The 13,159-nt window shown below is 44.2% G+C and overlaps 1 protein-coding gene across 3 annotated transcripts in view; it reads left to right on the plus strand.

The window, feature by feature from the left end:
* The first annotated feature begins 12,129 nt into the window (after positions 1 to 12,129).
* Positions 12,130 to 13,159, plus strand: part of Ubr3 (ubiquitin protein ligase E3 component n-recognin 3) — a 149,790-nt gene continuing 148,760 nt past the window's right edge. For all 3 annotated transcript variants that reach the window (XM_036183531.1, XM_036183533.1, XM_036183532.1), the window contains exon 1: positions 12,130 to 12,750. In XM_036183531.1, the coding sequence (XP_036039424.1) occupies positions 12,206 to 12,750 (545 nt within the window). In that variant the 5' untranslated portion in view covers positions 12,130 to 12,205. The remainder of the gene's footprint in view (positions 12,751 to 13,159) is intronic.

Below are 13,159 nucleotides of genomic sequence, written 5' to 3' on the forward strand. Positions count from 1 at the left end.
GAATCCCGTTCCAAACACCCGAATCACAACTGACAGTATTTCACAACCACCTGTAACGTCAGTGCCAGGGAATCTCATACCTCTGGCCTCTGCTGCCTGAGTTTCAATCAGTCTCTCTCTCCTTCTCTGTCTCTGTCTGTCTCTGTCTCTGTCTCTCTCTCTCTCACACACACACACAAACACATACACACGTCAATAATAAAATAAGTCTTTAGGAAATATTTCATTACACGTGTTTTGCCTCCATGATGCATATACATCACATGCATGCAGTGCACACAGACGCCAGAAGAGGGCACCAGAATCCTTGGAACTCCCCATGTGTGTTTGTGTCTCTTGCTCTCTCTGAGACAGGGTCTCTGTAGCCTAGGCTAGTCCAGAAATTGTGATCTTCTTGCTTCAGTGTCCCAGCTGCTGGGGTTATAAACATGAGTTATGATTCCAGGTGATTCCATCATTTCCCACTCCTTGGCAAGATCCAGGGCCTCAAGCATGCTAGGCAAGGATTCTTCCTTGTGATGTTACCAAGTTGCCTTTGAAATGAAAATAAAACCACATAGAAAAGTTATAACTGAAAGATAAACACAGTTTCTTCCAAAAATAAGACATAGCCCCTTAACACAAGATTTTCATTTATCAGAATTCTTTCTTCCCTTTGCAAGAGGAAGAAAACCCTATTTTAAACCCACAATGAGAATGAAATGTTCAGGATGTTTGTTCGCACTGACACTCCAAGGCTGACAAGAAAGTTTAACCTTTAACCAAGGGATGAAGGTAGCAACTGGCTGACTGGAATTAGCCATAGAGGTTTTGGAGGACCCAGTATATACAGAGAGACACAGGAAGCACTAGAGTGAGGCTTAGAGAGACTTATGGGCACTTTGAATATGGGAAGGAGAGAGAGAGGAGGTCACTGATCTCTGCCACTTCTCTAACCAATCAGGTTTTTATCTCAATATCGGACACCTGAGTTTTATTTGATAATTGAACAATATAAGTGAATGCTTCATCTGGTGTCCAATTTGGGACAGAAGATCACGAGGCAGCTACCCAGTGAAGTCCCTGATTGTGGCTGGCTCTGTCATTTTGGGGGCTCCTTACTGTTAGGGTCTGTGTTGGAACCCACTATGTTTCCCTGTGGCTGGACCAGCAGGACTGCATACGAGGTTGATTGGACCACGGGCCTGGGTACCAGGGGACTGTAACTAGCAAGGGGGAGGGCTTTTGCGCTCCTCTTGGCATTGTTATAAATAGACCTTTGGAAGTTCTGGGCCGGTGGCTAAGGATCCAGGCCCACCTGAGGCTGTGCTGCATTTCTCTCTGTTTCTCTTCTCCCTCCCCTCCCCTCCCCCCCCCTCCCCTCCCCTCCCCTCCCCTCCCCTCCCCTCCCCTCCCCTCCCCTCCCCTCCCCTCCCCTCCCCTCCCCTCCCCTCCCCTCCCCTCCCCTCCTCTTTCTTTCTTTCTTTCTTTCTTTCTTTCTTTCTTTCTTTCTTTTCTTTTTTTTAAAATTTTCAGAGACAGAGTTTCTCTGTGTAGCTTTGGAGCATGTGCTGGATTTCTCTCTGTAGACCAGGCTGGCTTCGAACTCACAGAGATCCACCTGCCTTTGCCTCCCGAGTGCTGGGATTAAAGGCACGTGTCACGGATGCCTGGCTCTACCTAAGTTTCTTATCCTTCGTTCCTCAGAGTCCCTGGGGGTAAATAAATGCAGGAGCTGGTCTCCCACAGGTCTGCAGATCACCCCACAAAAAGACCACCACTCGCACGTACAAAAACAAGAGCATTTATTTCTCCAAAGAATACCTGCATGCAGGGGTCAGCCACACCACAAAATGGCAACAACACCCAGAGAAGCTCGCAGGTCCTTTTATAGACGACCAGGAGGGGATTAGGTCACCCTAAACATGGCCGGCCAAGCGAGCAGCAGGCACACTAATATATTTCTGATTGGCTGGGGCTGTACATGCTGAATCATGCCTGGTACTTTCCTTATCAGAAACCAAAACTGAAACAGAAACTGAGACCCAAACAGAAATTGAAACTACCGAAACTTAGGCCTAGAGGAGGCTGGGGCCAGGAGAAGCCCATCACAGTGCTCCCGTGGCCTCTCGCTAGCCACACGAGTTTCTCCAGCATGTCTCCCTGTGTCTGCGTTCCCCACGGCTGCAGGTTGTCCCTAGACCTCATCCCCATGCCACCCTGTCAGCCTCTGGTACCCGCTTGGGCTTCTACTGCCGCATATCCTCAGCCCCCAGCCACATGTGAGAGGTTGCAGGAGATCTCAGCCTGGCCCATGCAGCACAGTGGCAGCCGGCTTTGACCCCAGTGCCCACCATGCTAGTCTGGCTGTCTAGCTATCTGGGCACCCCCACTCCCGCCCCCTGCACAGCTCTGCTTTGCCATAGTTGCTGCTGTGAATAAACTGGAAAGTCATCAGATCAGGTGAGACACCAGAGAATTCTTAAGGAGAGAATTGGATTTTATTTTATTTTTTTAAAAATCCCACATTAAAAGGGAGTATTATGATGTAGGGAGTTAAGAAACCATACGGTTCCACCATGGATGGTTTAAAATTGGAAAAAAAATAAATAAATGAAAGAATAACCGACATAGCTAGATTGATATAATGTTGATTATAACTATTATCAATTTGACAATTCATATTTTATCCTCTAAAAGGTGGTTTGATATCTGTGTCAAATATGAAAAATTGACTGATAAGATACAAGCCCTAGGAAAAATGTACCTATGAAACTAAGAAAAGTATTCACACACAGACAGAGGAATTTAGAGCATAACCTACTATACCATGGCATGTTGAAACTGAAGAGGAGGGGTCCAAAGTTATTAGAAAACCAAATTTAGTTTATCCAGTTACCATACATAAACGACCATTCAGGTTGTACATGAGCAAGACACAACAGCTGTTGATCTTTCAAAGGCACCAACAGCCCTACCTTTAAAATGATTAACTGACAGACCTGTCTGGGTGGAACAATGGCCTTTGACATCAGGAAAATTACAGGTATTAGAACACACACCTTTAATCCCAGCACTCGGGAGGCAAAGGCAGGTGGATCTCTGTGAGTTCAAGGCCAGCCTGGTCTACTGAGTGAGTTCCAGGAAAGGCGCAAAGCTACACAGAGAAACCCTGTCTCGAAAAACAAAACAAAACAAAACAAAACAAAATTTCTGCAAGCTCTTTGCCAACGTTCATTTTCTGCCCATAATGAGGCAATTTCAGCATCAGTAAAAGGCACCACAATTTCTGTTGAGTCTGTTCCTACTAATTGACAAAATCAATTTCCCTTTCAGAATCAATTCAGAAAACTTTTCTACATAGGTCCTTAAAGTTTTACTCCATTTGTGTGGCAAAAATATCCATTCTAAAATATTTTTTCTTTCTGCATCAGAATTCCTGTGAGAGAATACACAGAAGGTAAAATAACCAGAATACAATCAAGCTCTGGATCCAAATGATCCACAGGTGCACCCTGCAATTTTTTCCCACCAAAACCAATTATCTCTCAGCCTCAGCTGATAATTTTCTTGTACTATTTAAGCCCTTATCACCTGGGCTTAAATAGTACAAGAAAAAATTACTTAGTTCTTGAGTAATCCAGTCGTGGGCCTTAGCCAGTTAGTATCTCCCAGCAATTTTTGAAAATCATTAAGTGTCCATAACTGATCTCTACTGATTTGTACTTTCTGTATTTGATTTTTTTATAAACCTATCTTATAATCTATGTAATTAGCAGGATCTCCTCTTTGAGGCTGAGGATTTCTTAGAGATAAGAACTTGTGGCTGGCTTGTTCTGCTTTTCAGATCTTTCAGCTTTCACCTCAATATCTGGCTCTGGGTTTTCTATTAATGAGACCATTTAAGATTTGTGTTACAAATATTCTCAAAGCAAGAGACTTCAGTTTATACAAAGAATTAATTGAACCCTCCCTCATATGATATGAGGGACACCAATTTCTGGAGCCCCCTCCATTCTATACTGAAGCAAATAAATCAGGAAAGGCAGGTTATAAGTCAGTAAATTCAAGTAAAGTAAAGTAAAGTCAGAATTATATGCTATTCTCATGGAATTACTATATTTCCTAGAAACACTTTCTTTTTTTTTTTTTGTTTTTTTCGAGACAAGGTTTCTCTGTGTAGCTTTGCTCCTTTTCTAGAACTCGCTTTGGAGACCAGGCTGGCCTGGAACTCACAGAGATCTGTTTGCCTTTGCATCCTGAGTGCTGGGATTAATAAAGGCGTGCACCACCATGGCCTGGCCCAGAAACTCTTAATATAGTTATTGACTCTCAATATGCAGAAAGAGTTGTTTTATATATTGAGACTGTTAAACTTATTCCAGATGATTTAGAATAAACTTTGTTATTTATTCAATTACAAGAATTAATCAGAAGTAGATATCATCCCATATATAACACATGTCAGATCCAATATGGGCCTACCAGACCATCTAGCATAAGTTAATGATGAAATTGATCATCTATTGGTAGGAAATATGCTAGAAGCCTCTGAATTTCATGTTAGTGGAAAAGATTCAAAGAAAGGTTTTTCTGTCACTTGGCAACAAGCCAAGGAAATTATAAGGAAATACCTTACATTTTCTTTATATAGCCAAACTCCAATACCTGCAGGAAGTAACCCAAAGGGTACTCAAAAAAACAAAAAAGGAAATTTTGCAAATAGATGTGTTTCATTTTGTGGAGTTTGAAAAATTAAAGTATGTGTACCAGATACTTATTCAGGATTTCAATGGGAAACTGCTTTGCGTTCTGAAAAGATTGATTCTGTAATTACATAGTTATTAGAAGTTATGGTCATCATGGGTATACCTGTACAAAATAAGACAGAGAACACTCCAGCATATGTCTCTGGTAAAATGAAACATTTTTTTTGCATATTACAACATAAAGCATATTACAGGTATACCATACAATCATACAGGACAAACAGTTATAGAAAGATTTAACCACACTTTAAAAGATATGCTTAATAAACAGAAAGAGTAATAAAGACCCTGGAGATAGATTGTACAATATTCTATTAGCTTTAGATTTTTTGAATGCTATTGAGAAAGGAACCACAGCTTCAGAGAGATATTGGATAGTAGAAAAACTGCTGAATTAAGTCAGCCTATATACTTCAAAGATGTGATGACCTCAGAATGGAAACCAGGACATGTGTTACATTGGGGAAGAGGTTTTGCTTTTGTTTCCACAGGAGAAGAAAAGCTATGGATATCATCAAAATTGATAAAGATTAGAATCAAACAGGAGAGACCTCTTGATTAGGAGAAGTGATTTATCAGACAGTTTATCAAACATCGAGGCCATTCAATCTAAATTAACTCATAAGACTAACAAATGCCTTTAATTTGATCAGATATAACCTGCCAAAAAAGGAAACTCCCCAAAGTTAGAACTGGGACAGGGCTTTGTTTTTGTGTTTCCAGCAGAATAAAAGCACCCAACTAAAGAATCTGAAGACCACTGGACAAATGAGGCCTCTGAAGAAGGAGAACAAATCATCTAAAGAAAATTTCCCAGCCGGGCCGTGGTGGTGCACGCCTTTAACCCCAGCACTTGGGAGGCAGAGGCAGGCAGATCTCTGTGAGTTCGAGGCCAGCCTGGGCTACCAAGTGAGTTCCAGGAAAGGCACAAAGCTACACAGAGAAACCTTGTCTAGAACCCCCTCCCCCCAAAAAAAATCCCAAGAAAAAGAATAAATTGGTCTAGTGGTATAGCATACTTCCAACAGGATAAAATTTCATAAATCTTCCCTAATGTTTATTTCTTCTCTTCTCTACAGACATATTGGGCAAATTGTCTTTTTGTAGTTCCAATTCAATTAAAAATTAAAGCTGGCTTTGGAACTGGAGTGTGGCTCTCTCCTTCTCTAACCCAAGTATGCTTGTTAAAGAAAAATCCAAAATCTCTGTCTCATGTTAGAAAAGCCACCTGGTATGGGACAGAAAAAAAACCAAAATTAAGGGACTATTCTATTGCCACTAATCTTTTAATCCTTTGGTTTTATTTTGACTCTCTAAAACTTTTCTTAAGCTATAAATATTATCTTAAACTTTATCAGATTATTATTTATATTTAAACTTCCTGTCATGATATTAATGGTCATATAGAATACAAAGTCTAGAAACAGGCTTCATGTAGCTTCCTGTACTTCATTTCAGACTTGAATCTGAAACAGGTAACTTGGAACTAAGTTGGTATATCCCAGTTGTTCTTAACAAATTGTGGTCCTTTAACCTCTCTGAGATCTGCTGCATAGGACATTTAAAATGTTTAAATTTTTCTGCAGTGAACTGTGTCCATTCCTGGCAGTGACCTTTGAGGTCTCCAGGATGATGGGGCCCTGCAATGACAAATCTACCTGGACTGTGATAATGCCACTAAGCTGACAAACACCACCCAAAGATCAGCTTTGGACTACAAACTTCTCAGGACAGCTTCAAAGCTGCTAGCTAAGATGGTCCAGCCTCATAGACTGCTCCATGTAGGACTTCAGATAAGGTCTGTACATTCTTATCACACGGAGCCTGGACAACAGCCAGCTCCCCCAGGACTAGACGATTATATAAATTTTCTCAGCATCTCCTAAAGATGCCATTGCCTCCCCATACTGCAGGAAGTAATTTTAAGAACACAACGCCCATATTCCCAAGAGGTAAGGTGAGTGGTTTTTGGTCAGTTGGTAGATTATGGATGTTTATCATCATTTAGGAAAGTTGATAAAAAGTTGTTATTTGTCATTGTCAGGGAACAAAATTAAGCAAAGGAGATTAGATTCAGGGATCTCATTCTGAAAAGAAAAAAAAAGGAGAAATATAGGAATTACAGGAAAAAGGATATATTATTGAATCTACTTTTTTTTTTTTTTTTTTTTGGTTTTTGAGACAGGGTTTCTCTGTGTAGCTTTGCGCCTTTCCTGGAACTCGCTTTGGAGACCAGGCTGGCCTCAAACTCACAGAGATCCGCCTGGCTCTGCCTCCCAGGTGCTGGGATTAACAGCATGCACCACCACTGCTTGAATCTACTTTTAAACTAATAAATTTCAAATAGTTTTGAAATATTTAAACTACAAAAATCTAATTTCAAGTAACTTACATTGGTATGGATTTTTATATATTGATACAAAGTTACTGTATACAGGTTTCTACTCTTGTTTAAAGTATTGTACCTATGCAGCTCATTTAACAATGTAATGTAAAGTTCTAGTCCTTGAAAATTATTATTAAAAACTATTTAGGATAATTAAGAAATACAGGTTAGTAATCAATTAGTCATCTATAGCAATCAAATTTGTGACCATGGTTGGTATGTTTTTAGTTCAAACAGAGATATATTTTAGATAGATCATCTTTAAATACTTCAGAGACCTGCAGAATATGGCATTTAAGATGTTTAAATAACATAAGGCTTTTCATGACAGTGAATCAAGTCTGCTCCTGGTAACTCTAATTTACTTCAAAAGAGGACGATGGGCATCAGAGAACCTCCATTTGGGGTTTTCTTTCATTGTGTGAATTTAGCCACTGTGCAAGAGACTGCCCTGGCCTTGACTGCTGTAGTATGCTGTCCAAATTAGAGGAGCAGAACTCAAAAGAAGGTGACTGCCAGACTTTGTCGACACAATGTAAGACAGTCCTTCAACATTTCTGCTTCACAGAAAAGTCTGCAGATATTGTAGGCCTGTAGACCAAAGATGGACCCAACACTGCAGTGGAACCCTGGGTGACTGTCCAGGCAGCCAGATGTCTCGTTCTATAGCTTTGGAAGTTGTTTGCTCTACACTTCCTGTTTACTCAAATAACATTATATCCTTTTCAGATCTCTGATGGGGTCAAAGGCTACATAGTTTTAGTTACAGTTTTCCTTGTTACAAATTCAGAAAAGAAATGCATAAAAGAGATGTAAAATATATAAGGTTGAGAGACACAAAAGCTTAAATTGTTGATCTGAGAAAATGTTTTTCGGTCTAAAAAGATATTTCTAGGTTGGTAATGCAAATTATGATAGAAAGTGAATTAGGTACAAAACTCTGTCCTCACCAAGAGAGGGCAGATAAGGGAGTATTTTCTCTGAATTTGCCTAATGAAAATGGGCTGGAAATTGTGGATATAATTCCTACTTGATAATTGTTCTTATTGTGTATAGTTTTACTATGTTAGAGTTAAAACCTTTCCTTTTTATTTAGACAAAAAGGGGGAAATGTTGCTGGAGATTTGTTTGTATTGCTCTGAGATTGCCAATGGAGTTAAAGCTTGCTTCAGTGGGTGGAGTCCACATTCTGCTGGCCTGAATAAACCATGCAGTTTCCTGGGGAACTCAGATGAAGACAGAAAGACACAGACAGGAAGAAGGAGGGGCTTGGGAAGATTCATGGGCCCTTATCTGGGAAGATGGAGACAAGGACACCTGATCATTTTCTCTGTTGCTCTGTGGATCTATCAGGTTTATATCTTAATATCTGACTCTTAAGCTTTCTTTGTTAATAAAACAATAAAAAGGCCACTATAATTATATTCAACCTTTCACACAGTGGAGGAAGAGCTGTCTGTAGGCACTGGTGTCTGTGATTTGAGTACATCAGTTCCTCTGTCTCCAATGCAGCCTTTGGCCAGGGACTTCTCTTCACTCCAGTTCCATGCTGGACCCTCTACAAAGCTGAAGCATCTCTTTTCTGCCAGGTCCACTCAGAATCCTGGGGAATAAGTGACCACTCTACTTAGAGGCCTGTGTCTGTCTCTCAGCAAGAGGCAAGGAGATAGTCATGGAGCAGGATGATCACAACAATATTAACTTCTTAGTTTCTGTTTGAACTCCAAATGCAGGTCATCTCTTCCCAGTGTGCATGGTACATTCACCAAATCTAATGGCAATTTTTGAACTCATACCATAAGAACCATTGTGCCTGCCACATGGCAAGTTATTCAGCTAGATGATCTCACATTAAGCCTTAACCTGCAGAGGTCAAATTTTTTTTTTTTTTTTTTTTTTTTTGTTTTGTTTCTTTCTAAAGGCTTTCTCTGTGTAGCCCTGGTTGTCCTGGAACTCTGATTCTAGCATGTGGGGAGACAGAGGCAGGCACATCCCTCTGAGTTTCAGGTCAACCACAACCTTGTCTCGAAACAGAGAAACAACACAAAAACAACCACCAAAAAAAACCAAAACCAAGTGCTGGGATTATAGGCGTGTACCGCTCCCTGCTCCAGTATATTTCTTTATTAGTAAACATTAACTTCATTGGCCATCCATAGCTGTAAAAATTACTTTGTCAGTTTTCTCTTTCAATATTAATTGTTGACTAACTTTTTTTTTTTTTTTTTCATTTTGTTTTGTTTCTTGGGGTTTTACTACATTGCCTAGGTTAGCCTCAAACTCCTAAGGCCTGAAAGGATAAGAAAGAAAAAACAAACAAACAAAAAACGGCTAAGTGGGTACCTTTCAGTGGCCTGCCAAGGTATGCCACGAAGAGAACGAGCCACTTGCAAGAGAGTTAGTGTAAGAGGCTTACGGGGGAGGGCAAAGAGTGTGAAAGAACAAAAGGCCTTCTGGGAGTGGGGGCCTGAGAGAGGCAGGCAGGCAGGCAGACAGACAGACAGGAGAGCAAGAGAAGAGAGGAAGATGGCAAGAGACAAGAAATGCAAGAGAGGGCCCTGTGCCTGGTGGACACTTTTAAGGGGTGGGCATGGTGACAGCTGATGACATGATTTCCCGGGCACTGAGGCTGGCTGCTGCCACAGTGGGAACTGGCAAGGCCCAAGTGTGCTCCTGCCTCAAGTGTCCAGAGCATCTGGTACCTTCCCGTCTGGCTTCATCTTTTAATCTAGTTTCGAGACAGGACCTCCGGTAGCCCAGGATGGCCTTGAATTCCTTAGGTGGCTGAGGATGACCTTGAACTTCTGAGTTTCCTTTCTTCTCTCCTCGAGTGCTGGGATTACATCAGGTGTCACCACGGACAGGGTTTGTTTTCTTTGGGAACAACTGAGTCCTTTAAGACCTTGTCCCGGCACCTCCTGCAGCTCTTCCATTTGTGTAACATTGAAACAAGAGCATTTTTAGTAAGTTTCTCAGCTCATGTTTTAGGATATTTTTGGGAAATAAGCATGACAGTGCATTTAGGGTTTGGCCTACATTAACTCCTCTGCAGACTGTTCCTCAAGACATTTGGAAGGTACAAATGTAGTTCTCAGGATTTTTTTTTTTTTTTGTTCATTTGCTATCATTTAATATCACTGCATACCCCTCACCCCCCAGACCCTTCAAAAAACTCCAGGAAAGTGTCTGTATCTGCAGGTCTCAAAGCCCAAGGATTTCTAGCTTGCCTTATTCATGCAGTTAACAGGATCCAGACCTTAGCACAACTGACTCCACGGCGGAAGTGCCTGCCACTCAGGCTGTAAAATTCAGCACGTAGACAGCAGCACCTGCCAAAAGTGGAAACAAAGACCTCATCCATCACAGTCCATAGTTATGGGAAAATCTCTAAATGTACTAGCCTTGCTTTTTGGCTTCTGTAGTTCTGCTCTGGCTAACTGTTCTTGTTAACTGAAGTATGTCAACCCAGAACATGTTTTATTGTGCTCCTGACAAAAACTCAGGGCTACCCTGGGATCCCAAACAGCCAGGGTAGTCACTAGCCAGCTAATAAGACCTTCTATTGGCTGAAACCCATGTCCAAGCAGTCTTTTCTATGAACACCCCACAACAGCAACAAATTGGCTTCCCAAATGTCTGCCAGGTTGCTATCAGTTGCTCCCTGGGATGTCTGAGGCTAGCACTTGGAATAAAACAGATCTGTGGCCTGCCATGTGTTTTTGGGCAGATGAATTACTTAAAATCTTGTTTCCTCTACTGCCACTTCACAGGCTTATGGAGCCGATTAAAAGAAATAACATTAATACACACTAGAAATTCTAGGAGTGTTGCCTAGTGGAATGATTTCCCATTTAGCGACAATCAGACAGATGTTTGAGTGCTTACTAGCAGTGGTAGAGACTGGTTCTTTGCCCTCAAGAAGTTTACCAGCTGGAGTGGAGGAAGAAGCTGGCAATCCTGGCACTAGGGCAGGAGGCTCTGGTTTGAGGGTAGCCTTGGTTACACAGTGTTTCGGAACAAACAACCCATTCCAACCCCTAAGGCTACAGGAAAATGACCAATTCACAGTAATGCAGTGGGGATGAGAATTTTCTGCTCAAGATAGTTATCAAATAAATCATAACCTTTTATTTTCTATTTAAAACGTTTTTTTAATGTGTGGGTGTTTTGCTTGCATGTATTTCTGTGCATGCCTGGTGCCCACAGAGGCCAGAAGAGGTCTTTGGGTTCCCTGAAACTGGAGTTAAAGATAGTTGTCAGCTGCTCTCTAGGTGCTGGGGATCAAACCTAGGTCATCTGGAAGAGCAGACAGTGTGCTCTTAACCACCGAGTCATCTCTCCAGCAACCCCTCTACCCCACTAAATTAAATGAGAGCTGGGGATGTGGCTCAGTTGGTGTAGTGTTTACCTAGCACGCACGAAGCTCTGGGTTCAATCCCTGGTACTCTATAAACCAGGCACAGTGGTAATTCCAAGATTGGGAGATGGAGTTCAAGGTCATCCTAGGTTATATAGAACGCCTGAGGCCAGTCTGGGCCACAGGAGATCTTGTCTTAAAACACACAAATAAGCAAGCAAACAAAACTAACCAAAACCCTCATGATACAGTGATCAGGGTCCAGCGGTTGGTTTCTGTCTGTCCCAGTCTGCTACATCAGTCAGTGATGTTGGCAGGTTTAAGAGACAATTTAAGGAGCTTGGTTTTTCTCTCCACTAAAGAGTTTGGATAAGAGAAAAAGAAAAAACTCCACTCTTACTAAAGATTGTCTTTAGGCCGAGTTCCTGTGTAAGTTAGTTGTCAGTTTTCAAAGTCGGGAGCCAACAGGTTGAGAGGGAGGGAATTTAGCAACAGAGCCGGGGCCCCGGGAGGGGGGCGGAGCCCGACGAGGGGCGGGGCATGCCCGGGGGGCGTGCGCAGGGGGCGTGCGCAGGGGGCGGGGAGCGCGCGGAGGCGCTCTGCGGCGCCGCTTATCGCGAGAGTTGGGCGGGCCGAGCCATCGCAGCAGTCAATTCCCCCACCCTCCCGGGAGGAGCCGCGGGACCTGGACTCTCCAAATTCTGAGCTCTCATCATGGCGGCGGCGGCGGCTGCGGCGGCGGCGGCCGTCGGGGGCTCGCAGCCGCCCCAGCCGGAGGTGCCCGAGCAGGGGCCAGCCCTAGACAAGGCGGCCACCGCCGCGCATCTGAAGGCCGCTCTCAGCCGGCCGGACAACCGTGCGGGCGCCGAGGAGCTGCAGGCGCTGCTGGAGCGGGTGCTGAACGCAGAGCGGCCGCTGGCGGGGGCTGCGGGCGGCGGGGAGGCGGCGGGCGGCGGCAGCCCAGGCGCGGCCGAGGAGGATGCCCTGGAGTGGTGTAAGTGCCTTCTGGCCGGCGGCGGCGGCTACGAGGAGTTCTGCGCGGCCGTGCGGGCCTACGACCCCGCGGCGCTCTGCGGCCTGGTCTGGACGGCCAACTTCGTGGCCTACCGCTGCCGGACGTGCGGCATCTCCCCCTGCATGTCGCTGTGCGCCGAGTGCTTCCACCAGGGCGACCACACCGGACACGACTTCAACATGTTCCGCAGCCAGGCCGGGGGCGCCTGCGACTGCGGGGACAGCAACGTAATGCGGGAGAGTGGGTGAGTAGAGCCCCGGCGAGGCGACCGGGGGCCGTGTGGTCCTGCGGGGTCGGGGGAGGCTCTAGGGGGGACTCTGGGAGCTGAGCCTCATCTGTCGGGGGAGGCTTCGGGGAGGACGCAGACCCAAGGGGCTGGAGGTGACTGAGCTGTCACTGGTGGGAAGGGGGTGGGGAGGAGTGGAGAGCATGTGCGGGGAACCGGGCTGGGGATTTTCGAGGAGGTCAGGGTGGGCGAGTGACGGGGAACAAGGGGTCAGTGCGTGGGGCGAGAGGGCAGGGAAGAGGAGCGGATACTTGGGGGGAATCTGGCGTGGAGCTGTCAGTTGGGTACTTGTTGGGAAAGGCCGTTCAGCTGCCTGCCTGGTCCTGGAGAAGAGCCTTAGAGATTCGGATTGACTGGTAGGGAGTGG

The sequence above is a fragment of the Onychomys torridus genome, chromosome 4 (genome assembly GCF_903995425.1).
Source record: "Onychomys torridus chromosome 4, mOncTor1.1, whole genome shotgun sequence".
In the NCBI taxonomy this organism is placed as follows: domain Eukaryota; kingdom Metazoa; phylum Chordata; class Mammalia; order Rodentia; family Cricetidae; genus Onychomys; species Onychomys torridus.